The 27873-nt window shown below is 42.5% G+C and overlaps 3 protein-coding genes across 10 annotated transcripts in view; 2 read left to right on the forward strand and 1 right to left on the reverse strand.

Moving 5' to 3' along the window:
* Positions 1–4910, reverse strand: part of Zc2hc1c (zinc finger, C2HC-type containing 1C) — an 11312-nt gene extending 6402 nt beyond the window's left edge. For both annotated transcript variants that reach the window (XR_001175058.1, XM_013016019.1), the window contains exons 1-2: positions 4863–4910; positions 2834–4175 (exon numbers count right to left, since the gene is read on the reverse strand). Coding sequence is in view for 1 of the 2 variants with exons in the window: in XM_013016019.1 (XP_012871473.1) it covers positions 2834–4156 (1323 nt within the window). In the remaining variant the exon portion in view is untranslated. The remainder of the gene's footprint in view (positions 1–2833; positions 4176–4862) is intronic.
* Positions 4911–5599: 689 nt separating this feature from the next.
* Positions 5600–18601, forward strand: Acyp1 (acylphosphatase 1, erythrocyte (common) type). 2 transcript variants are annotated; one of them, XM_013016043.1, is made up of 3 exons: positions 5600–5737; positions 8847–8938; positions 18212–18601. In XM_013016043.1, exons 2-3 carry the CDS (start codon positions 8855–8857, stop codon positions 18425–18427), a joined length of 300 nt encoding a protein of 99 aa, XP_012871497.1. In that variant the 5' UTR covers positions 5600–5737; positions 8847–8854; the 3' UTR covers positions 18428–18601. The 2 variants fall into 2 exon arrangements, with proteins under 2 accessions (XP_012871497.1, XP_012871487.1); XM_013016033.1 differs by lacking the exon at positions 5600–5737 and adding an exon at positions 8431–8513 and having other exon boundaries at positions 18212–18600.
* The window catches only part of Mlh3 (mutL homolog 3), a 40695-nt gene continuing 31250 nt past the window's right edge, over positions 18429–27873 (forward strand). For 3 of the 6 annotated variants that reach the window (XM_013015969.1, XM_013016000.1, XM_013015992.1), the window contains exons 1-3: positions 22024–22096; positions 22495–22639; positions 23794–27124. In XM_013015969.1, the coding sequence (XP_012871423.1) occupies positions 23857–27124 (3268 nt within the window). In that variant the 5' untranslated portion in view covers positions 22024–22096; positions 22495–22639; positions 23794–23856. Of the gene's footprint in view, positions 18500–22017; positions 22097–22494; positions 22653–23793; positions 27125–27873 lie in introns of those variants that run through there. The other 3 variants (XM_013015977.1, XM_013016008.1, XM_013015985.1) reach the window with 3 other exon arrangements.

Below are 27873 nucleotides of genomic sequence, written 5' to 3' on the forward strand. Positions count from 1 at the left end.
GAGCACTAGCCTTGAGCTGAAGAGCTGAGGGACAGCGCCCAGGCCCAGAGTTCAGGCCCCACGACCGGACCCAAAAATAAAAAAAATTAAAAAATTCTAATAAAATAATTTTCCACTGAGGATTCTATACCCAGCCAAATCATTGATAGCAGGCTACTTTTATAAATATTTTCATTCAAGACAAAAAAAAATACTTCTTGAACAAAATTCTTGTAACTGTCAGCAATCAAGAAGTGAAGCAAGAAAAATAAAGACCCAGATGATGGAAATGGGCCCCAAACAGAAGAGAAGCAAAAAGAAGTCCCAAGTCAGTAGGTCCACATCAGGACTTGAGAATAACCAGTCTAGATGAAGCAGGGGGAGGCAGAGAGAAGGAAGAGAAATTTCTAGAATAAAAAGAAAAAAAAACCCTAGTATGAGAGGTGTTTGAGCACTAACAAAAACATTAATATATGAATCAACAAGAAATATATTCAAGGAAAAAAAGAGGTTTCATTAAGAGAGTCTCTTATTGACACAGAGAAGGGTAGAGTCAGTGTTAGTAAAAGTATTCAGGACACTTTCAGAGAAATCAACTAGAAGCGGGCTCCTCAAGTATATACCTATATTTTAACTCTTTCTCATACTGCAACTTTACTCAATACAAAGCATAAAGAAGTGTTTGGTTCTTAAGCTGGGCACCAGTGGTTCAAGCTTCTAATCCTAGCCACTTAGGAGGCTGACATCTGAGAATCACAATTCAAGGCCAGCTTGGGCAAGAAAGACTATCTCCAATTTTCTCCAGAAAACTGGAAATGTTTCTGTGGCTTAAAAAAAAAAGTATATGGTTTTAAGAAGTGTATGTTTCCTGACTTCAAATGCTTACCACCTAGTGGACAAAAGAAACAAGTCTTCTGGAAGTTATGTAAAGATTAAAGGATGTCAAGAAGCCAGGCACCAGCAGAGCCTCAAGCCTATAATCCTAGTTACTAAGGAGGCTAAGATCTGAGAATCACAGTTTGGAACCAGCCTAGGCAGCTAAATCTGTGAGAATTTTATTTCCAAATACCCTGCAAAAAGCCAGGGGTGGTGGAGTGGCAGCTGTGAGCTGTAAAAAACAAGTCAAGAGTGTGAGGCCCTGAGTTCAAGCCCCAATACCAACCACAATAACAAAAACAAAAGAATGTTTGTGGAAACTGTTTGTTGATTTGAGTAGACTAGAGGAGTGTCAGGGAGACACAGCTGCTCAGCTGCTGAAGGCACAGGGCTCTAAATAAGACTTGAGGCATTTCCAGGAGGGTATGTACGCCCATCCAGGTCCTTTCTGCCTTAATGTCCTCAGTTAAACACTTGTTCTCAAACTAGTTTCTACAAAGCTGGATTGTCTGATCTCAGAAACCCGGTGGGCTTTATTTGTGTGTGTGCGGGGGGGGGGGGGGGGTTCTTCATGTTTAATATACTCAAGAATTTAAGAAACACAGTATTCATTTAGGTTCTGGCCAAAAGTAAACCACTATGGTAGATTTATGGAGAGGGAATCCCCAGTGGATTATTGGGTTGACCAAAAAGAAAACACAAAAGATTAGTAACTAGCCATACTGTCATTTCATCTGCCAGAACTAATTGTGGATGTCTTGGAAGCTAGATTTTAGGGAGATGACTCTGAGCATTGGAGGAACTTTCTTTGTGGTGAATCCCCTAGATTATATCAAAAGAAAAAACCTGCAGTGTAATGGGCATCTGCTAGAGGCCATCACATCATGCTGAGTTTTTAAAGGGCCAGCAAATGCACACAAACCAGATGGATGAGAGGTTCCAGCATAGCAGAGGAGTTTGGAAATAAATCAGATCTTTCTCTCTCTCTAAGAATATCAGAGTCAGATGAGGCCCTTGAGATCATATGTCCTCAGCTTTCCTTAACCTTGTTCAATTTATTCTCTTTACTATCAATATTTTCTTTTAAATTCAAGATCCTTAGACATTACAGGCTTAATAAGCTCACTAAAAACATTAAAAACATTATTATTTGTCAATGCACTCCATTTTGAGAAACACTCATTTTACAAACCAAATGACATTGTTTAAGGGTCAGTCTCCTCCAGAGATGTCCAAACATACATGATTCTCATGAACTTACTACCTAAGAGTCTTGTAGTCTTTACTTTTTACAACCTGGTTGTAAAGTGAGGAAAGTTCTGAAAGGTAGTCCAAAAGAAGATCTCTTACCCTCGAGATGTGCACACTCTAAGCAGAGAGAAGGGTAATTCCAAATTTAGCTCTGCTTCTCATATTCTCTAGGAAGGCATAGCAAAATCGAACTACTCTTGAATGCAGCTAAAGGCACACATGGTAACAGCTCTAGTCTTGGGAGAGAGCAGGGTATATGTTCCAAGGGGGAAAAATGTATGTTTATCTCAACATAAAATTGTAGGGTTTTTAAATTTTTCATGCTACAAATTTTTGATGTGGTAAACATATTAACTTTATACTCAAAAGAACATATATTTGTCAGTCTAGATCTTACAGTCATCCCAGTATGAACTTGCCATTTAAAGCTAGGACTTCAAGGGGAGTTATTTAACATGCTCTAGTCGTGTGTGTGTGTGTGTGTGTGTGTGTGTGTGTGTGTGTGTGTATGTCTAAGTGTGCATATATGTAGTGGTTTTTTTTTTGAGAAAATGAGAGCTAATGAGATCTTCACAGTTGTGAGGGTCCCTGTGGTTGGCACACAAGAACTGTTCGTTCTTTCCTTTATCCTACGTGACACGATGTTTCCCTAAAGAAAACTGGTAAGGACATAACAGGCCCTTACAAGGATCCCCACACAAAGGCAACTCTAGGAGGCCCTTATTACCTTGACTGCATCTGGCCCCTTCCAGTTCAAGTATTGCTCTAGTTCTGTGCCCTTAGCCCGAGCCCTGGAGGAGTCAAACACTTTCCTCTTGGACCCCTGCATCCTGCCACAGACAGTGGAATGTCTCTCCAGCCTGAGCAAGAGAAATGTGCGACCACAGTGGCTACACTTGCCCATCTCTGGCTTCTCAGTCGAGCTGCTAGAGCCTGAGGAGCCTGGGGTCCTGGATAGGCTAGAACTTCTGGTAGATTCTTGAAAAGGGCTGCTGGTCTCTTCCAGAGGCTGAGAGAAGTTCTCTGAAGATGGTCTTGAGGCTCGGGCTCGGATTTTGTTATTACTGTTCACAAGTTTTTCCCTTCTGAGCCTCTGGATTCCATAACCAGACAACTGGAATGGAGTAGAATTCTCCTGAGGGCATCCCCATATTTCCTCCTCTTCTCTGTCTCTGATCAATACCTCTTCAGACCTGACTTCTGGGGAAAAGACAGGTTTGTATGTGCTGCTGCTGCTACTGCCTTTAATTCTTCTCCTGGAGAGTACCATTCTCTGTAGTTCTTGGTCTTCATTTTCCTTGGCCTGTTCCTTTTCCTTCTGGATCCTTCTGAGTCCCTGCTCTGTCTTCTTCAGCTTTTCCCTCAGGAGATTTTCCTTTCTTCGGATTTCTTCCTCTAAGCTTTCCCCAGCAGCTTCAAGACGTTGGATCTGTATCCAGTCAGTTCTATGGAGGTTTGTCATGGCCTTCTCCTCCTGCAAGGCTGCAAGAACTGATAAATTCACCCAGTTCCTCAGACCAGAGTTGCTGTCTGAGAACTCTCTTGGCTCTGAAAATCCTGGGTAAACGATCTGGTCCCCATCAGGACCAGCCTCACCTGTGTTATGAGACTTCCGGTGGACCATGGGTTTCAGTGGGTAGGCCCGGTCTACCCCAACTCGCTTTTTTGTAAAGGGAATGAAGTCCTGATCATTTGCTTTGGGATACCGGGATTGAGGGCTTGATGAATAAAACAAACTCTTTCCTTGGCTCTGGAAATCACTTCCCGAGTCTCGCTGGCTGATTCCAGCACAGTGGAGATAGGAATAAGTCCTGGTTTTTGTGCAGGTGTTCCATTTAGGGTGAGTGTAGACGTTATCCAGTGCCAGCTCTTTGTTGCTCAAAGACTTCTGCTGGCAGTTGTTTCTCAAGTGCTCCATCGGGGACCGCTGGGAAGAGTCACCTTGTTCATAAAGGTCTTGCTTGGCTGAGTGGAGCCCCGGAGCTTCTGTTTTATTATGTGGGAACATAACGCCCACAGGCAGATGTGGAGCCAACTGGAGACCAGCCATTCAGGGTCTGGACTGAAGCCTAGGGGAGAGTTAAACCAGATACATGTGAAAGATTTGTTTGAGGTTCCCTCCTGTTTGCTACAGTAAACTGTTTCTATATTTGCCTTATGCATGAAACTATTCTAGGGACAGTAATGCTGGATCTGCCAGAACAATAAGTTGTGATTTTTAGGCCCTCAGGGTCTAAAACAAGATTTGACAACAGGTGTTCCTGTCAGTCGATCGTCCTTTGCAACAGTACCAGTCACAAACAATCATGTAGTCGATTAAATGTTTTAGACCTGTAACATTAAGAAGCAAATTCCCCTTGCTGGCATGTTTCTTCACTTATTAACTGAGAAGTTAGTAAGCGACCAGCCACACCATTTTACAGATGAGAGAACAGTGGCTCACAGATACTAACTGGCATAGAGCTTTCGAGTTAGTTCTTCCTTCTGCTGGGAATCAAAAGGGCACGGGGACCGCCAGGGGCCTGCGGGGCGGATTCTGGAGAGGTCAAACCTGCACGGTAAAGGGTGGCGCCCATGGGTCACCCCAGGGCTGGAGGCCACCTGACCTGGCCGCGGCCTGCTTTAGATCTGGAACTCTGAAGTCATGTTGGGTCCTGAAGGATCAAGTAGGACCCCCTCGCTGGGGACTCCGCTTTGGGGACAAGCCCTCGGGAGGCCAAGGCATTCACTCCAGGTCTCCCCGCCCTTCCGCCTACCTGAGGCTCTTGGGTACAGCTCCAGCTCCGGCAAAGCCCAAGCATCTAATTTTCCAGACCTGACCTTGCCAACCGACAGCCGCGCAGGCGCTCTTGAGCCCGCCTCTGTTGTTGCTGTTGTCCGGGAGACGGGAGCGCGTGCGCGCCGAGCCCCGCCTCCGGCAGGGAACCCGGCTGGGAAGGCGCGCGCAGGCGCAGTTCACACGCGATCTCGGCAGGGGGGGCGCGTGGGGGGGGGAGGTAGGAGGTGAAGGGGGGGTGCGGTCGGGTTCAGTGTCACTGGACGCTGTGTCCCGCCAACTCGGCAACTCAGCTCTGCCCTGCCCTCGGGAGACGGGGGAGGGGCGTGAGGCTCCATCACAGAAGCACTTGTGTTTGTCTGAGAACAATGCTCCCAGCCCTCGGGGTGTGCCCTCGCCGGGCGGAGGGTGGAGCCCCGGGATGCGCCGCGGAGCCACCCCGCCGCAGGATTCCGGTGTCCGCCCGGCTGGCGGGCGCGGGCCTGCTGATCGCCGTGCTGGGCGCGCTCGGCCGCTCCCCGCGGGCCCCAGGTACGGCTGCAGCCCTCGGTGCTGCCCCCCGCTAACTGCTTGGGAGCTTGAGCGCTGATCTTTTTTTTTCCCCCACGCATTATCTTTCTGGGGTGGTTTTTGGAGCCTCCCTAATTATTCTGTTATTGTAATGGTTTGCTCTCACGTGGTAAATATGGCTTTCGGTACTTAGGGCCCAGGCGTGACTCAGCCAAATGCCATGATAATAAAGCTAACTGCCATCGACAGTAATCAGCATAACTTGATTTCGGCACTAACCGATACTCTAGGACTTGATTGACCTCAGGAGAGAGTTTGTTGGTCTTCATGCTTCGGTTCATTTGGGTAAGCTGTTTGGAACGGGCGGCTCACTTTTCCTGTAACTACTCAAAAGAATTCTGCACGTGGAAAACAGCGCGATCGGTCGTGTTAATACTGCAACACAGACTGCAGTTTTTAAGTGTTACAGAGAAAATCCTCCTCGCTGGGTCCTCAGGTTTTTTCCAGTCCTTGTTTTCATTCCTAAGTGAACTATTCTGCCTTCTCCACAAACCAGCCCCAGACATTTTCACTCTCCAGGGGCCTCCAGTTAGCTCAGCTTCTCCAGCCTCTGTCAACTCCCACAGCTTCTCTCCACTCGGGCAGAATTTCCCAGAGGGCTCCTTTCTCTCTGACTTCCCTCTAGTTTCTAGTTTGTTCTTGGACATGTCACTTCCGGAGTCTCCTCCACCTCCAATTAACCAGCAAAACGCAGTGGTTCAAGTAGTAGAGCACCAACCAGACAAGCATGAAGCTCCTGAGTTCAAACCCAGTACTGGAAAATAACAACAACAATAATAAAGTTGAAATGCCTAATTTAGCATGGCATTTCTAACTCCCAGATGAGATCCACCGTATCTTTCCAGCCCTGCCTCCCCTTCCTAGTCCCTAGATTCTAGTTCAGTAGGGCCGATTCTGGTTGTGTATTAAAACAACTTGGAAAGCTCTATGTTGAGAGTAAGGTCTAGGCAGTCATATTTTTAGAAGCTTCTCAAGGGTTGAGAACCCTTGGTATAGACATAACTGACCAGTTGTCCTTTCTTGCCTTAGTGGTACTCTTTCCATGTCTGGGAAGTGGTAGAACACACCACAGCTTCATCACTTACTGGATAGAGCACATTACAGCTCCATCACTTAACCTTGGAATAATGCTGTTTTATACAAGAGCCAGTTTTCCCAGACAGAATTCATTTCTTTGCTCCTTCATAATATTTTTGTTCCTGTTATAAGGGCTGATTCAAGATGAGCTCTCAATGAATGTTCATGAAATTGAATTACCATGTTGTATATTTTATTGTCATCATGTGCATGCATTTGAATATATCCTTTCCACTAAAAAAAAGTAAAAACTGGGGCTGGGAAGATGGCTCAGTGGTAGAGCGCTTGCCTTGCATGCCTCTGAGGCCCTGGGTTCAATTCCTCAGCACCACATAAGCAAAAAGAAAAAAGCCAGAAGTGGCGCTGTGGCTCAAGTGGTAGAGTGTTAGTCTTGAGCTGAAGAGCTGAAGGACAGCGCCCAGGCCCAGAGTTCAGGCCCCACGACCGGACTCCCCCTCCCCCCCAAAAAAGTAAAAACTCTCTGAAGGCAAGTGTTACCATTCATCTTTGTACATTTTATGGTGTTCCATACATTTTAGATTCTCAATAGATTCTGGATTCTAAAGAAAACCTAAAAAAAAATAGGGGTGGGGGGACCAGGTACTGGTGGCTCATGCCAGTAATCTTAGCTAGTCAAGAGGCTGAGACCTTGAGGATCTTGGTTGAAAGTCAGCCCAAGCAGAGAAGTCTGTGAGACTTATCTCCAATCAATTACCAAAAAGTGGGAAGTGAAGCTATGGCAGAATGCTATTTGTGAGCAAAAATGCCAAGAGGTAATGCCTTGAGTTCAAGTCCCAGGACTAAAACAAAAATAAATAATAAATAAATTTAGGTAAAAATTGCATCAGCAAATACACCTTAGTGTTCTTTTCTTTTTGTTGTTGGTGGTGCTTGGAACTGAGGGTCTGGGTGCTGTTCTTGAGCTCTTTTGCTCGAGGATCTGGATCCATACTCTGTATTGGAATTATTCCTTTTCATTGGCTGGCATGGCAAGCCCATTTTACTTGCAGAAGCTGCCAACTTAGTTACTCGGATGGAGACTTAAGTTATAAAGAGATAGAATATGCACACGCAATCTAAAGAGGAATAATAAATACAAGCTCTTCTTTATACACATTCCTAATCATAAGGGTAGCTGAATTCAAAAGTCTACCAGACAACAATCCTTACCCTACAACCCACTTTGACAATTACCTTTTCCAAAAATAACTGGTTTGATTGATATTGATTCAGTTGAGATTCTAGAAGCCTGAGTTATTTGCTTTTGCTTTGTTTAGCTTTTGTTTTTTATACATTCATTAGTTACTCAGACGTCTTCTCAGTACAGTAGATTCGGTGGCAGCTTTCAAAAATCCAGGATAAATAACCCCATCTGCATGTATTATATATTAGCTCCTCTACTACTGACTTCAGAGTAGACATAGAATAAAATGGAAGGGAAATGAGAGGAAAAAAAAAATCAGGACAAGAAAGGGTGTGTGTATGTCTTTTTTCAGTTTATTTGTGGCGTTTTGTGTTTATTATCAGTATTCCACACTTCCAGAATTTAAGTTCCTCCATAGGGAGACTCTTCCCATTACCCAGTACTGTGCCTTGGCAGCACCCAGTAGGCCACCAGTGCCTTTTTATCGAATGAGTGAATGTGTCCCAAGGACTTCGTCTATACTTTTCTCGCCACGAGAAAATGAAAAGAGGGATGTGGGCTTCGTGACTGAGGTATAGCTCGATCTTGGTTTGTGGCATCCAAGCCATGTTCTGGATAGATCCTCAATCCAACACTTTGCTAGGTAGCTTGCTGGTGCTGAAGTCCCGCCCTCTAGGCGGGCTTAGGGCCGAGGCTCTGCCTCTGATTGGTCAGAAGAAGGTGATAGGCATGAAAGACAGCGAAGGAGAAGCAAGACTCAACTTCCGGAAGCGGCGGTTTGCGCGGTTTGGGGTCGGTTGGTCTGGTGGTCGTCCGTGTTGCTTGGGCAAGAAGAAGAGGGTGAGGCTGGGAGGGAGGTCCAGGGGCGAGCTCCCCACAGAGAGTTACTGTTAGTAAATGGGCATCCTGGGCCGCGTGGGAAGAGGCGTGGAGGGGAGGGACGGGGCTAGCGTGGCCCCGTGAAGTAACGGGATACCCAGGTCATTGGCCTGCAAGGCCTCAGCGCTCCTCCCCGGTGTCCTCCCGAAGCTTCCCACGCTGGCGGCCCCTTCCGAGCGAGGACCTTAGGTCACAGTGGGATGGGTGGAAGAAGTGCGAGTGGGGCCCCTTCTGCCCCAGGATTAGCAAGTCCAGAGTGGGCCTTTACTTTTCTGTTTTCCTGGTCTCTGACAGGTCCGAGCATGGCAGAAGGGGACACCTTGGTATCAGTGGATTACGAAATTTTTGGGAAGGTGCAAGGGGTGTTTTTCCGCAAGTACACGCAGGTATGTGACCTACAGCCAGCTACGAGCGTGCAAACAAAAAGAGATTTGTTTTGGCAAACGTGAACCGGGAAAGGCTGGCTCTTTGGTAGCTATGTGGAGAAATGCATGGTATAGCAATGGAGATGACAATGTTCTGAGACGGGTAAAACGATGTAAATGGCAGATTCTCGGGCTGTTAGCTAAAATGGTCACTGAGCATCTGTTGACACGTATTGATGTTTTGTTTTTCCTCTTCCAAAAGGGAAAGTCCTGTTGTGGTTTCATCAAACTCACATATCTGATAAGAAACCACCGTTCACACAGAGATGGCACTTAGACGAATTGATTCTTGCTCATGTAAATTATGTAATTGTTTCCCTTCCTAGTATGTATGTGTGTCTGTCTGTCTCTGTGTGTGTGCGCGCGCACGCACACCAATCCTGGGGCTTGAACTCAGGGTCTGGGTGCTCTCCTTGAGCTGCTACCCCCACTTCCTGATTTTCGGTGGTTAACTGGAGAATCTCATGGACTCTCCTGCCCAGGCTGGTTTCGAACCAGGATCCTCATCTCTTAACCTTTCAAATAGCTAGGATTATAGGCACGGAACCACCAACACTCAGTAACTTTTTGTTCCTTTTTTTTTTTTTTTTGGTCAGTTGTGGAGCTTGCACTCTGGGCCTAGGCATTATCCATAATCTCTTCAGTTCACGGCCAGCACTCTACCACTTGAGCCATAATGCTACTTTCCTGCCTGGGCTGGCTTTGAACTGTGGTCCTCAGATCTCAGCCTCTTGAGTAGCTAGGGTTACAGACATGAGCCACCAGTGCCCAGCTTTCTGTTCTTTTTTTGACTTTGAAGAATTATTCACTTTTTCTAGCTGAAATTTCTGAAGTTAAAAATAACTATTCATTCCATAATAGTAATAGTAGCATGGATTCCTGCTAGAGTAATAGAGAGTATTTGAAGAGATAAACTGTTGGCAACTCTTCATCTACTTTAGTGGCACTAATCTTCCCTTAACATTCACACACAAGGGCTGTCTCAAGTTCCCTTCTGCATTTTATACAGGGATATCAGGCTATGGCTCGCTCAATGTATGTACTACCTCCTTATAGAAAATGACTTAGGGCTGTGGAACTTGTTGTTGGTTGTGGGGATTGAACTCTGGGCCTGAGCTCTATCCCTGAGCTCTTCAGCTCAAGGTGAGCACTGTACCACTTGAGCCACAGAGCCACTTCTGGTTTTCTGGTGGTTTATTGGGGACAGGCAACTCACAGAGTTTCCTGCCTGGGCTGGCTTTGAACTGTGATCCTCAGATCTCAGTTTCTGAGTAGCTAGGATTACAGGCATGAGCCACTGGCAGAAGTGGCGCTGTGGCTCAAGTGGTAGAGCGCTAGCCTTGAGCTGAAGAGCTGAGGGACAGCACTCAGGCCCCACGACCGGACCCCCCAAAAAAAAAAAAAGTTCAGACATGGGGGCTGGGAAGGTGGCTCAGTGGTAGAGTGCTTGTCTAGTATGCATGAAGCCCTAGGTTCCATTCCTCAGTACCACATACACAGAAAAAGCTGGAAGTAGTGCTGTGGCTCTAGTGGTAGAGCACTAGCCTTGAGCAAAAGAAGCTCAGGGACAGTGCCCAAACCCAGAGTTCAAGCCCCAGGACTGGCAAAAAAAAAAAAGAAAAAAGAACAAGAAATAAAAGTTCAGACATGGTTCTTGGAAATAGAAATGTAAGTTGACAATGCCTCATACTCTAATTATTTGTAAAATAATTTCTTAATGCTTCATACTCAAAGTGCCTCTTGAAGAAAGAATTGCTGGAAGTCATAGCAAAAGCTTTGTTCCAATTAGCTGTGCTTACCAGTAATATGGAACAAGTACCTGTGATTTAGTAGATGGAAGTGACAGCTTCAAAGAATAGCCATTGCCTCATGGCTAATTGTAGCAACTCAACAGACTGAGATCTGAGGATAGAGATTTGAAACCAGTCCAGGCAAAAAGGTCTTAAGAGCCTGTCTCCAATTTATCAACAAAGTGTCAGACTGGAGCTGTGGTTCAAGTGGTAGAGCACCAGCTATGATTTAAAAAGCTGATTGAGAGCTGATTTCAGGTCTCAATAAAATGAGCAAGAGAGACAGACAGACAGAAGACACAGTAAAATGGGAAAAGAGAGAGAGAGAGAAAGAGAGAGAGTGATTAAGTTGCTAAGGGACAGGACCAGATGATATAGCCCATCTTTCTTGCCTTATATTCCTTCCTCTGCCTCCAGTTTAGAGAAAGAGTAAAAAGAATGTAGAGCCAGGTGCTAGTGACTCATGCCTATAAGCATGGCTACTCAGGAGGCTGAGATCTGAGGATCACAGTTCAAAGCCAACTGAGGAAAGTCCTTGAGACTCTTAGCTCCTATTAACAACTGGAAAACCAGAAGTGGAGCTGTGGTAGAGTACTAGCCTTGAGCAGTAAAGCTCAGGGACAGTGCCCAGATGCTGATTTTAAACCCCATGACTACCACTACCAATAACAGAGAATATAGAAAGCTACAAGGAATATTTCATCATTTTTTCTTAAACTTGTAGCTTATTCTTTACTGTTTGTAATCTTTTTTTTGTCAATTATGATACTGTGAACATTATTTGCATGTTTTTGTACAGACATTTTCTGTTCCTTTAGGCATCTACACCTAGGAGTACTTTGCTGGGTTATATAATTGTATGTTTAACTTATTGAGAAGCTACCAAAATTTCCCATTTTACCCACCAGCAGTGTATGAGAATTTCGATTTTTTTTTTTGGTCCTTGCCAATAGCTCTCATGGTCTTATTTATAATGACCATCATAATGGGTGTGAGCATCTCAGAGGATTTTTGTTGTTTGCTTTATTTTCAGGTACCAATAAATTTTAAAATATTTTAAGTGATACAAGAAATGGTCTCCAACTATAGGGGAACTACAGTGCAAACCAGTAACAAAACTGGAAACTGTGTAACAGATACTCTTTTCAACCTGTATTAGAATACACATAATATAAAATTCACTATTTTAACCATTTTTAATATTCAGTTCAGCAACCCATTGTGCTACCATCCCCACCATCCATCCACAAAACTGAAATTCTACCCACAGCTAACTCCTCATTTTCTCCTCTACCCAGCCCCTGGCAATCATGATCCTGACTTCCATCTTTATAAATTTGGCCACTTTAGGCCACTCACAAATGGAATCAGACTGCATTGTTAACACCTTGGGGAGTGGCTTACTTCACTTAGCATAATGTCCTCAAGGGTATATCCACATTGAATCATGAGTCAGAATTTCCTACTTTTTATAATAATGTGTAATATGTTATACTTGTACACTCTCAGGGTAGTTTTGATTTGCCTTCTCCTAGTGATTAATGGTGTTAAATATCTATCTTTCCAATGTCTTTTTTTTTTGCCAGTCCTGGGTCTTGAACTCAGGGCCTGGGCACTGTCCCTGAGCTCCTTTTGCTCAAGACTATCACTCAAGCCACAGCTTGTTCTGTTTATGTGGTACGGAGGAATTGAACCCAGGGCTCCATGCATGCTAGGCAAGCAGTCTACCGCTAAGCCACATTCCCAGCCCCTTCAACATCTTTTTACAGGTAAAAGAAGATACTGTATGTTAGTGAAATGAGCTCCCTTCCCAGCTCAGCACGCTCCTTCCCTTCTCCACAGCTTAGCATGCTCCTTCCTAGGCAGCACTAGGCCCACTTAGTAGAGGCAGTAAATAATCAGCCGCCAACCCCCCTCTACCTTGGGATGGCACTTCTCTGGGGCAGCTACCACCATATAAGGCAACAAGAGCCCCTTAGAGTGACCTTCAGCTCTGGGCTGCTGCAGGACCCTTATCTACTATTTGGATAGCAGTAATAAATCCTGGTCCACCATGATGAAGCCCTTGGCCCACATGTCCACACCGGGGTCTCCACCTCCTAGCCCCTGCTAGCTCCTCCTAAGCTTCCTAAATTATATAGGTCACCTCAGACAAAAGCCCGTGCTTCTCACTTGTCTCTTGTGAAGAGTCTTGCCGGCCCCTTTCCCGGCAATATACCTTTCTTTGTTCTCTGTACTTGGATGTCTGTGGTTTTCTGGTAAAGGTCTAATAATCTTTACTGTAAGCCTTTCTTCTATTTTTATTTCTCATTGAGTTATAAGACTTTTTATACTGTAGAGAGTAGTCTCTTTTTATATGATTTGCATACATTTTTCTCATTCTGTGAATTTGTTTTTATTTTCATTGATCATATCCTTGACGAAGTCTAACTTAGTTCTTCTTTTTTCTTGTCCTTTCAGTTTTACCACTGAGCCACACTCCCAGACCTCTTTTGGTTTTATATCTAAGAAACCTGTGCTTTGCCCAAGGTCATGAAGTTTTATTTAATATTGTCTTCTAAGACTTTCATTGTGTAAGCTCTTAAGTTTAGGATTTTGATCTAAATTGAATTATCTGTGTATGTGTACATGTCTGTGTGTGCATGAGTGTGTGCGTATATTGGTTCTGGGGCTTGAATTCAGGGACTCTTGTTCTTTTTTGCTCAAAGCTGACTCTTTACCTACCACTTGAGCCATTCCTCCATTTCTGGCTTTTTAACTAGTTAATTGGAGATTAGAGTCTCCTGGATGTGTGTGTTTCAGCGGGCTTCAAGCCTATATTTTCAGATCTCAGCCTCCTAAGTAGTTTGGATTATAAACATAAGCCTCTGATGCCTGGCAAGAATTTTTCTTTAAACTTTTGTAGAATTCACCTGTGAAGCTATTTGGTCTGAGGCTTTTTATGAAGTTTTTTTTTTTTTTTCCCCAGGTACTGGGGATTAAATATAGGGCATCTGACTTGCTAGACAAATAGTTTACTGCTAGCTACCCTTTCAGACTTTTTTGCACATTATTATTTTGTGCTGGGCCTGGGGCTTGAACTCAGGATATGTGCACTGTCTGTGACCTTTTTTGCTCAAGGTGACTGCTCTACTGTTTAACCCACAGCTCTCCTTCTGGCATTTTTGGTGGTAAATTAGAGATAAGTCTCATGGATGCTGATGGCTCATGTCTGTAATCCTAGCTACTCAGGAGGCTGAGATCTGAGGATCCTGGTTCAAAGCCAGCCCAGGCAGAAAAGTCTTTTATCTCCAATTAACCACTCAAAAACCGATAGTGGAGTTGTAGCTCAAAGTGGTAGAGCATGATCCATGAGTGAAGGAGTTCAAAGACAGTGCCAGGCCCTCAGTTCAAGCCTCATGACCAACAGCAAAAAAGGTTTCATGGACTTTTCCTGCTGCATCTGGTATTCAGGTATGTGCCTGAACAGTTACTCATCCATTTTAGGCCTCCCCTTGTAGTCTAGAATAACAAGCACATGCCACCATGCCCAGTTTATTTCTGTTGAGATGGAGTCTTGAAGACCTTTCTGTCTTGGTCTTGATCTTCCCAATCACATGCTAACAAGTAGGAATAGAGGCATAGAACCAGTAGCATCCAGTTCTGGGAAGTTTTTTGACTTGTAATTCAGACTCTTAGGGTATCTGTTCTGTTTTATTTAGTTTGTCTTTGTGGCAATCTGTCTTCATGTAAGTTATCTAATTTTTTGGTATATAATTGTTCATTGTATTCTTTCATAATATCTACTTTTGTAAGGATAATGGTAATAGTCTTTCATTTCTTATTTATTATTCTAGTCATCTTTTTTCTATATCAGTTTAGCTAAAAGTTATCAATTTTGCTGATGATTTCAAAGTCCTATCTTTTAGTTTCATTGATTTTTTTTCTCCTTTTAAAAAAAATTCTTGGAAGTGGCGCTGTAGCTCAAGTGGTAGAGCGCTAGCCTTGAGCTGAAGAGCTGAGGGACAGCGCCCAGGCCCAGAGTTCAAGCCCCACGACCGACAAAAAAAAAATTCTTCTGGTGCTGGGAATGCCTAGCACACATGAAGCCCTGGGTTTGATTCCTCAGTACTGCATAAACAGAAAAAGCCAGATGTGGCGCTGTGGCTCCAGTGGTAGAGTGCTAGTCTTGAGCGAAAAGCACTGAGACAGTGCCTAGGCCCTGACTTTAAGCCCCAGGACTGCCCCCTCCCGCCCCCCAAAAAATTCTTTCTTCTGCTCTGCTCTGCTTTATATTATTGCCTTCTTTTTGCTTGTTTTAGCTTAGCTTGCTCTTTTTTTTTTTTTGATTGGTGATGGGCTTGAAATTGGGGCCTGGGCACTGACCCTGAGCTCTTTTTTGCTCAAGGCTTGTCCTCTACCACTTTGAGTAACAGTGCCACTTTTTTTTTTCTGATAGTTAATTGGAGATAAGAGTCTCGTGACACAATTTAAAAAACTTATTAAAAAAAAAAAGAGTCTTACGGACTTTCCTGCTGGCTTTCAACTGGATCCTCAGATCTCTGCTTCCTGTGTAGCTAGGATTACAAGTATAAGCCACCAGCACTCACCTTGCTATTCTTGTATGTTACTGATTTAAGGAGACTTAGTTTTTGGATTGAATATGAGAGTTGTTAGTGATTATTATATTCCTGAAAATGTAAGCAGAGGGCCAGACATGCTTGTCACCTCAGCACTTGGAAGGCAGAGGAGGATTGAGAGTTCGAGGCCAGTTTGGTCAACATAATAAAACACTCTCAAAAAATATATACGTATATACACACTATCAGAACAAAAAATGCCAGATGACTGTTAAGAATGCATATGGGCCCTGTGCCGGTGGCTCACGCCTGTAATCCTAGCTACTCAGGAGGCTGAGATCTGAGAATAGCAGTTCAAAGCCAGCCCAAGCAGGAAGGTCCAGGAGACTCTTATCTCCAGTAAAGTGCTCAGAAAACCGGAAGTGGCGCTGTGGCTCAAATGGTGGAGCACTAGCCTTGAGTTGAAGAGCTTAGGGACAGTGCCCAGGCCCAGAGTTCAAGCTCCACAACCAACTTTAAAAAAAATACATATGGGTATTAGGAAGAATTAGCTTTTTTCAATAAAAAAACATTTACTTATTTAGATATTCAAGCCTGAACGTAAATTAGTAATATTTTGTTATTATTTTAAAAATTAGAATTGAGGGCACAAATGAAGCCTGTTGGAAATTCTCATTCGCAACACCAGTCCAATTTTGGAATTTTTTGTTCATTCTCAAGAGTTCAAATAAATCATATTGCAAGTTATTTGGCTGTTAGATTCTCTTTCTCAAAACTACACAATCATGCTGATAGTTATTTACCATATATGGCAAATAACAACTAGAGAAAGCCAACTCCCCTCTGTTAATATGAAGCAGAAGAATGCAGTTGTTACACACAGTTGGATATGGTGTCTTCCTCAAAACCCATTCTCAGCATTCTTCTTTTATGTTTTTGTCTCTGGCAGTTAGTAATGCATGCTATATGTATCTCCTGGTTTCCTTCATTCCCTAATTTCTCTCTCCCTTAAACTTTATTTGGTTGTAAATTATCGTTTGTTCACTATCCCAACATGTCTTTCCATCGAACATAACTGATTTGATGGATCCTTTAGTACTGCATCAAACATTTTTCTGTGCATAACCTTTTCTTTTTTTTTTTTTTTATCGGTTGTGGGGCTTGAACTCTGGGCCTGGGCGCTGTCCCTCAGCTCTTCAGCTCAAGGCGAGCACTCTACCACTTGAGCTACAGTGCCACTTCCGGTTTTCTGTTTATTGGAGATAGGAGTCTCACGGTCTTTCCTGCCCGGGCTGGCTTTGAACCGTGATCCTCAGCTCTCAGCCTCCTGAGTAGCTAGGATTACAGGTGTGAGCCACCAGCGCCCGGCTTTGTGCATAACCTTTTCTTTGGCTAACTCCAGCATTTTCCCGTGTTTACTAGGTCACTATTCTAGCATTTGGACAGGCAATCATGCTAACTCCTATTTTCTTATGCAATCCAACCCCCTTTAATATAGATTATTCTACGAATTAATGACTTATACTATTCTAATTATATGTTTATAAATAAAATTTTCTCTAAATTAGCATTACCTTTGCTAAATGTTTAATTTTGCCTAAGCTTAACAACTTAAAGAGCACTGAAGAACCAATGGCTAAAACACTAGCCACTACTATTAGTTGGTCTTTATAAACTCATTCAGTTTTAAAGATATTGTGAGCCCGGCACCAGTGGCTCACGCCTGTAATCCTAGCTACTCAGAAGACTGAGAGATCTGAGGATCACGGTTCAAAGCCAGCCCAGGCAGGAAAGTCTGTGAGACTCTTATCTCCAATAAACCACTAGAAAACCAGAAGTGGTGCTGTGGCTTAAGTGGTAGAGCACTCGCCTTGAGCTGAAGAGCTGAGGAACAGCACCCAAGCCCAGAGTTCAAGCCCCATGGCCGACGCCCCCCCCCAAAAAAAAAGATATTGTGATTATTTAAACAGAAGAAAAGAATGTCTTGTGAAAACTTGATGGTTATGAATGCTCAGCATTCAGAGGCTGCTCACAGCTGCATTCTTTCTCCAGGAGGATGACAGAAAGTGTCTTTAATGTAACATAAACATGTTGGGTTAGACAGTTTCTCTATACTAGAAACAGTGGGTGAGTTGCCCAGGGAATTATGAAATACTCTTTTAATGATTTTTTTTTTGGGGTCCGGTCATAGGGCCTGAACTCTAGGCCTGGGCGCTGTCCCTCAGCTCTTCAGCTCAAGGCTAGCGCTCTACCACTTGAGCCACAGCGCCACTTCCGGCTTTTTTCTTTTTGCTTATGTGATGCTGAGGAATCAAACCCAGGGCCTCAGGCATGCAAGGCAAACGCTCTACCACTGAGCCATCTTCTCAGCCCCTCTTTTAATGATTTTTAAAGATATAATGGACACCATTTCATCTGGATTTGTTTACATGTGGTTCTGGTTTAAGACAAAGAATCAGATAACTTCACAATTTTTCCATTTAAACATACCCAGTAGGTCTTTGATTAAGAGAAAGGAAAAAGGCAAGGTACAGCCCTGTATCCTAAGAACAGTCAGCCTTAAGGAATTATTTTGAAAGTATCTGTTTTGGACTTAAGTCTAAAGACTTAACCACATTTACCACATAGTGAAAAATTCTAAAAATTTCAAGTGCCTAGGTTTTATAGAATTGAAGAAGGAAATGGAATCGAGTGGGTAACACTTGGTGTTAAAATCAGCAGTGAGATCCTCTTGCTGTCTTTCTATTTTGATTTTTCTGGACAATGTCAAATTAGTTTTAGCTTGTTGTGTGGCCAAGATTCTGGCAACAGATTATAGTCTTGCTTTGTTTTGTTCATCTCACTGGATCTCTTTCTCTCTTCTCTCTCCCTCTCTCTTCCCTTAGGCTGAAGGTAAAAAGCTAGGATTGGTAGGCTGGGTACAAAACACTGACCGCGGCACAGTGCAAGGACAACTGCAAGGGCCCATCGCCAAGGTGCGCCATATGCAGGAATGGCTTAAGACAAGAGGGAGCCCCAAATCGCATATTGACAGTGCAAACTTCAACAATGAGAAAGTCATCTTAAGGTTGGATTACTCGGATTTCCAAATTGTGAAATAATGGCCTGCATTTTAATTTTCTAAGATAAACTTAGAAGGCTGGACAGAACTATCCTGTGTTCAATATTTTTCAGTAAGTTATTTTAGTGTAAGATATTTTGCTGTTTAATATGTTATACATATGATAGAAGGATTGCAACTGTACCGTTCTCAATAAAATCACCCAAGACTCTTTTGCTTTATAGCAATTTATTTTATAAATTTATAAATCTTCAATGAAGTTTCTTTTAGAGGAAATAATTATTTATGTGTGGGAAGAAGATTTTGAGGTCAATTTAAAGCAGTAACTTTGAATCTTTCTTTAAATGGTTTCTTCAGAAAATTACATGATTAAAAATGAGCAAATACCAGTTTAATCTATATGCTATTCAAATGATGTTTTAGAGTGATTACTTTTAGTATTCCAGAACATCTACCAACATTCCTGTTTTCTGAGTAAGAAATTCACAGGAAGTGATGCTATGGGCGAAATGGGTATGTTCCCACCCCTTACTTTATATTCTAAACTCCTGAGCCCTCAAACCTCTGAAAGTGACTATTAGGAGATAGTGCCCATAAAGAGATAATCAAGTTAAAATGAGGTTGTTAGTGTAACCATTCCTTGAGTCCAAGTCCAAAACAGACATAAGTTAATCCTTAACTTCCTGGCCAACACACCAAATACATTACCAGAAAGTTTAGAGTAGTTAAACAACTTCAGTACTTGTGTCTGGCAAGAGAAAATTGAGGCAAGACATGAACATAAGGATTACAGAAAAGTTTATTAGAAAAGAGATATGGCAGAGAGAGTGTACATGTGGCATATGCCACGTGAGAGATCATGAGAACACATGTGCAGGTAAGATGGCAGTTCAACCCGTCTCTGTCATTTTGTACTGTCTTCCTCATTACAGATCTTCACTTTGTGTTAAATAGTGAAGATTGAGTGGCTTTCTGATTGATGAGTCTCCTTTCTGTTATATGTAAGATTGTGTTGTCAAAGATTTATAGCCCTATCCTTATTTATTTCCTCATTCTTTATATTTATTTATTTTTTACAGTACTGGGGCTTGAACTCAGGGCCTGGGCACTGTCTCTGAGCTTCTTTTGCTCAAGGCTATCACTCTATAACTTGACCACAGGGCCACTTCAGGCCTTTTCCATTTATGTGGCACTGAGGAATCAAATCCAGGGCTTCATGTATGCTAAGCAAGCACTCTACCACTAAGCCACATTCCCAGGCCTTCCTCATTCTTTTGTGGCTTCTTTCCCCCAGTTTATTTCAGTTGTCAGGCCTGTCTTAGTTTATAAGCTTACCTTTCCATCTCTAAGCTCTATAGGCCACAATGATTGGCTGCTTTTGTATTAACTCATCATTGGTATGGGCCCTAATCCAATCCTACTGGTATCCTTATACAAAAAAGAAATATAGCAACAGATAATGTGAGCACACAGACAAAAGACCACATGAAGATGGTCATGTTCATGCCAAGGAGAGGCCTCAGGAAAAATCCCTGCCAACATTTTCATCTCAGACTTCTTGTCTCCAGAACTGAAAGCAAACTGCTGTTTAAGCCACCCAGTCTGTGGAATTTTGTCATGGAGCCCCAACAAACTAAGCAATAATGAAAATTTTGCCTCATCAGCCCCAGAAGTCTGCTTTGATTAGTGATTCAACAAGTATATATTAAATACTTACAAGGGTTCAAGTTTTGTCATAAGTTCCATTTTTAAAGCAAAGTTTCAGTGAAATTAAGACAAAGTAAAAACCAAGTATTGATGAACAATAATTCCCAAAACATTCTCATGATGTTCTTAGAGTTCTGCTCTTCTTTAGTTAGGAAATGGCTGTGCTGGCATTGGGAAGATACCAAAAAAAAGTCAATAAAGAGAGTCCTGGTGTCCTCATTTGTAAATTAAGACAGTTGAGCTAGTACTCAGTGTTTTCTAGCTCTGGAAAACATTAATTCTAAATGGAAAACTTTGGGTTTATTCACTGAGTGCCTACCATAGGCCAGGCATTGTTCTTGGCCGCCATGGTAAAGCAGTAAAACAAGCAAAATTCCTACCTTCATAAAACTTACATTTCAGTGAAGGAAAACAATAAGTGAAATATATATTGAAATAAATATTAGTATGTGCAAAAGAGGGAAAAGTGAGAAAAAGAAAGGAAAAACAAGTAAAAACAACTAGATCCCACAAAATTAAGAAAAGTGAGGGAAGGGCTGCATTGGGAGGGGTATTCATAAACTGCTTTATTCAACAGGCAACTCCTTTGTGCTACCACTTAAAGATAATAAATGGTTTTTTTTTTTGGTTTGTTTTGTTATGCTGGTCTTGGAGCTTGAACTCAGGGCCTGGGCACTGTCCGAGCCTCTCTGTGCTTAAATCTAGTGCTCTACCACTTGAGCCACAATGCCACTTCTGGCCTTTTCTGTTTATGTGGTACTGAAGAATCAAATCCAGGGCATTATGGATGCTAGGCAAGCACTTTACCACTAAGCCACGTTCCCAGCCCATAAGTTAAAAATTTTAACGTAAGCTGGGCTCTGCTCCGGTGGCTCACGCCTGTAATCCAAACTACTCAAGAGGCTGAGATCTGAGGATCACGGTTCAAAGCCAGCCCAGGCAGAAAAGTCCATGAGACTTTCTTTATCTCTAATAAGCCACTAGAAAACCGGAAGTGGTGCTGTGGCTCAAGCAGTAGTGCACTTGCCTTGAGCTGAAGAGCTCAGGGACAGTGGCCGGGCCCAAAGTTCAAGCCCCACAACCAACAAAAAAATTAAAATAAAAATAAACGTGTATATATACGCAATGAAATTTTACTCATTAGAAAGAATGGTACTGTATCACTTGCAAAGAAATGAAGGGATCTGGAAAAAAAAATAAGTGAAGTCAAGATCAGAGAGACCAGGGATGCACATTTTCTGTCATGTGGAAGCTAGAATTAATCTTTAAATACCTAAGTAAACACTTTGGGATGGCATGCAAGTATACACCAATCTATTAACAGTAAAGTATGGTAGTTTCAGGAAAGAACTCAAACGGTATAATTCCTACCTAGTAAGGCTAACTTACTGTCAAACACGAGGAAATGGGTACTTAAAAGGGGGAGGTAAAATCAAGAGGGAGTAGACAAATGAGAAAGGTAGAAGATGAGAATGCACTCATAAAATTCAATACATATCCTAAAAAAATTGAGGGAATGGATGGAGTTGGAAAGGATGGGGGAGAATGTTCAAAGAGGTGACGTTGATCAAGACCCATTGTATTCATAAACTACTTTGGTGAATGGCAACTTCTTCGTACAGTTAAAGATAATTTTACAATTACATGGGCATTATCCTACCCATGTAATTGTAACCCCTCTGTACAGTATCTTCACAAATAAAATAAAATAAAAGATAATTTTAAAAAATATTAAAACAACAACTAGAAAGAAGCCCTTCAAACCATTCCAAAAGATCAGGGCTGGAGATCTTGGGTACCAGCAGGAAAGGACGCTTAGAAAGTAGACTTCCGGCTGGCAACACCTGGTGCGCGTGCGCACTGGGACGTCGCGCAGGAAGCGTGCCGGTGGAGAGTCCCCTTCAGAAGCGCATGCTCGCGGGCGCGCACGAGCTTCTCGAGCCCTGGCGCGCGCCTGGCGTCCGCAGCGGTTGGCGGTCAAGTCGGGTGGAGGAGATTCGAGGTGACTTGGGGGAAAGCACGCGACGCAAGGATGATTCCGGGGACTCGTCTAACACCAGGAAGGCCCTGGTGACCGCAGCGACCTGCTTTTTGGTGCCACACGCTCCAGGGGCCTCGAGAGACCCCCAGCGGCCGAGACGGCGTGTTCCCGGGTGGAGAGGAGGGGCGGCGAGGCGGGGCCTAGGTCCGGGGCGGGTTCGCCGCGTGGAGAGTCGGGGCTGGGGCGGGGCCTGGGGGCGGGGCGGGGGCGGGGCTGCTGGGAGGTCCGGCCTACTGGGCCCGCGCCGTGGCTGGGAGGAACTCTTTAGTTCGAATCCTATTAGCAATCACTCACCATTGCTGCGGGCTGCCAAATTCAGTATCTTAGCACCTGAAGTTCTGCAGTTCTGATTTCCCCAGGCTTGAAAAACCAGCCCTGCCACCTGCGAGAGGTCTCGTTTTAGAAGAGATGGGCACCTTTCATGGTCCTAGAATCTTACTTTGTCTGTGAGAAAAACTTAAAATCAGCTTCAGACAGCTTCATACCATCATCATTATTGCCAAGGTAGTATGTACTGGTATGTAAAGACAAAGTGTTACTGTAAAAGAATATCAATAATAAGGACATTCTAAACATTATATCAAAGTAATACATAGACGAGATTTTAAAGATCAAATAGTAAAGTCATTCTTTCCCATTCCCAGCCCCTGTTCCTGCAGCAACTATGTTTAACTAATAATAATTGTAGTTGGTTTTATTTTTCCATTTTGTTGCTGGTCCTGGGGCTTGAACTCAGGGCCTTGCTTTCTCATCTGGCTTTTTACCTCACAGCTGGTACTTTTAACACTTGAGTCATGCCTCCAGTCCAGAATTTTTCTGGTTATTTATAGATAGCTTAGGTTGGCTTGAAACTCCCAACTTTGGGCTGGGAATGTGGCTTAGTGGTAGAGTGCTTGACTAGCATGCATGAAGCCCTGGGTTCTATTCCTCAGTACCACACAAACAGAAAAAGCCGAAGTGGCCCTGTGGCTCAAGTGGTAGAGTGCTAGCCTTGGGCAAAAGAAACTCAGGAAACTGTCCCTGAGTTCAAGCCCCATGACTGACAAAAAAAAAAAAAAAACCAACAAAAACAAACAAAAAATCCTCCCATTGCTCTATTCAGCCTCCTGAATAGGATTACAAGCCTTGGCCAGGAGAGCCCTGCTATATTAATTTTTCCTATTGCTTCTCCTTCCTACCAACAATGTCTTAACAGTTCATCATACATTTTTCTAAAAGTCATGGTTATTGTATAATGTATAAATGTTATGAAACTAGCTTGGACTTTTTTCATGAATAATTTCTAACGAATGTTTCTTAGCTGAATTTAATTTAGGCATCTGGTTTTGGTGAAGTGGTTAGGATTTCGAGTACAGTCTTTATGGGTCAACATCAAGTATAATTATGACTGTTTTAGGGCATGTGGTACTTAGAAAGGAGCAATGAAAATTAAGAAATTACAAATGCTCCTTTGGATGTTAAATTCATTGCACCTGGCATGAGTTTTGTGATCTGCCTAGAAATCAGAGGTTAATTTTGTTTTATTTCATAATTTAGCTTAATATAGATTTCACTTACTTCAAATTATATTTTTCTATAACATTTGGATGAAAATAGATAATGCCATGTAACTGGAGCTTTGATAGTGTGTGTGTATGTGTGTGTGTTTCTTCCCCTAGGCAATTATTTCAAGTCAGAGAAGGAAATCAGTGCCTGGCATTCTCACCACCTTTCTACCTGCCATGATCAAGTGCTTATCAGCTGAAGTGCAAGCCAAATTGCGGTCTGGTTTGGCCATAAGTTCCTTAGGCCAATGTGTTGAGGAACTTGTCCTCAATAGTATTGATGCTGAAGCAAAATGTGTGGCCATCAGAGTGAATATGGAAACCTTCCAAGTTCAGGTGATAGACAATGGATTTGGAATGGGGGATGATGATGTAGACAAGGTGGGAAATCGTTATTTCACAAGTAAATGCAGCTCAATACAGGACTTAGAGAACCCAAGGTTTTATGGTTTCCGAGGGGAGGCCTTGGCAAGTATAGCTAACATGGCCAGTGCTATGGAAATTTCATCCAAGAAAAACAGGACAATGAAAACCTTTGTGAAACTGTTTCAGAATGGAAAAGCCCTGAAAGTTTGTGAGGCGGATTTGACTAGACCAAGCACAGGAACAACAGTAACAGTATATAATCTGTTTTACCAGCTACCTGTGAGGAGGAAATGCATGGATCCTAGACTGGAGTTTGAGACTGTTAGACAAAGGATAGAAGCTCTTTCACTGATGCACCCTTCCATTTCTTTCTCTTTGAGGAATGATGTTTCTGGTTCCATGGTTCTTCAACTCCCTAAAACCAAAAACATATGTTCCCGATTTTGTCAAATTTATGGATTGAGCAAGTCACAAAAGCTAAAAGAAATACAATTTAAATATAAGGAATTTGAACTTAGTGGCTATATCAGCTGTGAAGCACACTACAATAAGAATATGCAGTTTTTGTTTGTGAACAGAAGACTAGTTTTGAGGACAAAGTTGCATAAACTCATTGACTTTTTATTACGAAAAGAAAGTATTATATGCAAGCCAAAGAATGGCCCTGCTAATAGGCAAATGAGTTTAAGTCCTCGGCATCGGTCTGCTCCAGAACTCTATGGGATATATGTGATCAATGTGCAGTGCCAATTCTGTGAGTATGATGTGTGCATGGAGCCAGCAAAAACTCTAATTGAGTTTCAGAACTGGGATACGCCCTTGACTTGTATTCAGGAAGGAGTAATAATGTTTTTAAAGCAAGAAAAATTATTTGTGGAATTATCAGGTGAAGATATTAAGGAATTTAGTGAAGATAATGATTTCAGTTCATTTGGTGCTACTCTCCAGAAGCACATGTCCTCTCATGAGAAGAGTGACCAAGGCAGTTTCCAGGAAGCATGTAATAATATTTTGGATTCCTATGAAGTGTTTAATTTACAATCAAAAGCTGTGAAAAGGAAATTTACTGTAGAAAACATAACCACAGAGAATTCTACAGAATCAGAAGCTACCAGAAAAAAGAGAAATGACTCATTTTCCTATAATTTTGAATCAGATGGCCCATGCCATAGCAAAATGACAGAGTCATCTTTATACAACAAAGACAGCTCTCACTTAGAATCAAGGATATTGGAACAAGAAACAGTTGAAGCACCAGAATCTAGAGAAAATGAGAAACATCAAAAACCTTACTTGGAACATAACACTTTAGAAAACCCATGTGGAAGCAGTCCACAAACATTTTCAGTCCCTTTTCAGACCCATCATTCTGAGGAGAGTCGGGCAGATGGAGAAATACAGAAAGTATGTACTACTGTTAATGGCACAGCTGCCAACATCTTGAATAATAGAATTCAAAATGAGCTAGAGAAATTTAAAGATGCTACTGAAACAGACTGCCAATCTCTGCCTTTTGGGTCAACATTATTTAGAGTACATAATGCTGAGAGAGAGAAAGAGAGAAAAAGAGAGCCTCAGAGTTATGGAAGAAAACAAGTTTTCACTTATGGACGAGTTAAGTTATGTTCTACTGGCTTTATAACTCATGTAGTACAGAATGAACAATGTAAATCAACTGAAGCAGAACATTCATTTAAAAATTATGATCAACCTGGCTCTCGTGCCCAAGAAACATTTGGAAACAGAACACATCATTCAGTTGAGATTCCAGACTGCAAGGATGTAACCAGCACTTTCAGTAAAGAATCTGCTCAACTGCCCAACAAAAGTTTTTGCAGAACACATTCCAGTTATAGACTAGAGAACAAAGCAACAGCAGCTAATAAAAATTTTTCTCTTTTTCAGAAAAGTAGTGAAAAATTACACCCAGATTGCTTATTACCTGGTACATCCTCCTCTTTTGAGTGGTATAGACATATTGCAGGCATTAGTAAGAAAACTGATAAGTTGACTGGTTCTACCAGACCCATAGTCCATAAGAAACTAAGTTTGAGTTCACAACTAGGATCTTTGGAGAAATTTAAAAGGGAATATGGGAAGATAAAAATTCCTTTGGATATAGAAGTAGAGGAAAATGAAGTCAGTACCTGTCTCAATCTTCAAGATGAACCTGATAGTTCATTGAAAGACAGGAACCACGTAGACCAAGCTGGTGTTTGTAAAATTACTACTCTAAAGCATAGTGATTCAAATGATGACTGTCAACCAGTAAGTCACATCCTGTGCTCAGAGAAGTTTCCACTTTCTAAAGAAGATTTCTTGGAACAACCGATGCCTTGTTTGGGAGAAAGTCCTATAACTCTAACAGAGTTCTCTCACTGCAACAGAAAGCTTTTGGATGCTGAGAAGTCACCTCAATCACTAGCCTCTAAATTATCCAGACTGAAGGATTCTGAAAAAGAGACTCAAACAATGGAGGAGATGAATCATTTAAATGAACTTTCAATTTCAGATTCCAGTAGGAAAAGCAGTGACTTGTACAGTGGGCCAACCCTTGATTTTTATGAGCTATTTAAAAATGAGCATGAGAAAACAGAAAGCAGTATCCTCCCAGTGTTAGAACCTGTTACACAAGATCATTCCTTTAATAATGATGGTGAAACACATTCTAACAGTGATACAGCAGAGAACACTGTGACACCAGCAGCTCTGTTGGCATTACCCTGTAACAGTTATAAAATTGCCAGAGAAGATGTTGATGTTCTTATCAGAGCTTCGGAGCAACACACAGGAAGTCTTGACTCTCCCAGTCTAATGGTAACAAGTCAAGTAGAAGATGCCAAAAAAACCCAAAATGAAATATCTTCCCAGAGTGAGGAATCTAAGTCAGGATCTTATGGGGAAAATGAGTCAACCACTTCTTTGGATTGGCAGCAATATTTTGATATAGCCCTGGGCAGAATGGTATACATCAACAAAATGACTGGCCTTAGCACATTTGTTGCTCCTACTGAGGACATTCAAACTGCTTGTACTCAAGACCTGACAACTGTGGCTGTAGATGTCCTATTTGGGAATGGTAAGTATGTGGTATGCACTGATCTGAAATGCTTTCGAAGATGGGAATGATGGCCAAGGAACAAGGTAATTATTGTTTAAAGAGATAATCTTAGCAGGGTGTTGGTGGCTCATGCCTATAATCCTAGGAGGCTAAGATCTGAGGATCACTGTTCAAAGCCAGCCTGGGCAGGAAAGTCTGTGAGACTCTATCTCCAGTTAACCACCAGAAAACTGAAAGTGGCACTGTGGCTGAAGTGGTAGAGTGCTTGCTTATCTTAAGCTGAAGAGCTGAGGGACAGCACCCAGGCCCAGAGTTCAAGGCCCAGGACCAACAAAATAAAAGAAAAAAAATAGACATGATCCTAACAGACAAAACATCTGAGGCCAGGTACTGGTGGCTCATGCCTGTAATCCTAGCTACTCACGAAGCTGAGATCTGAGGCTCGAGTTTCAAAGCCAGGCCAGGCAGGAATGTCTGTGAGACTCTTATCTCCAATTAACCTGAATTAACCAGAAAACCCAAAGTGGCACTATGGTAGAGCACTTGCCTTGAGCTGAAGAGCTCAGGGACAGAGCCCAGACCCAGAGTTCAAGATTCACAACTGACAAAACACATACACACAAACAAAAACAACAGCAAAAAACATTTGAAGGATTTTTAAAACAAAGATTCTATAGAGCCAATGATATTTAAAAATAGTAATCCAAGCTGAGTGCCAGTGGCTGACACCTACTCAAGCAGGACTGAGGGTTGCAGTTTGAAGCCAG

This window comes from Dipodomys ordii, unplaced genomic scaffold (genome assembly GCF_000151885.1).
Source record: "Dipodomys ordii isolate 6190 unplaced genomic scaffold, Dord_2.0 Scaffold2, whole genome shotgun sequence".
Classification (NCBI taxonomy): Eukaryota; Metazoa; Chordata; class Mammalia; order Rodentia; family Heteromyidae; genus Dipodomys; species Dipodomys ordii.

Excerpts from the sequence above, each read along its gene's own strand:
- Acyp1 (XM_013016043.1), top strand. The coding sequence starts at position 8,855 with ATGGCAGAAGGGGACACCTTGGTATCAGTGGATTACGAAATTTTTGGG. Across the intron at positions 8,939-18,211 it reads TTTTCCGCAAGTACACGCAG|GCTGAAGGTAAAAAGCTAGG; the intron begins GTATGTGACCTA and ends CTCTTCCCTTAG.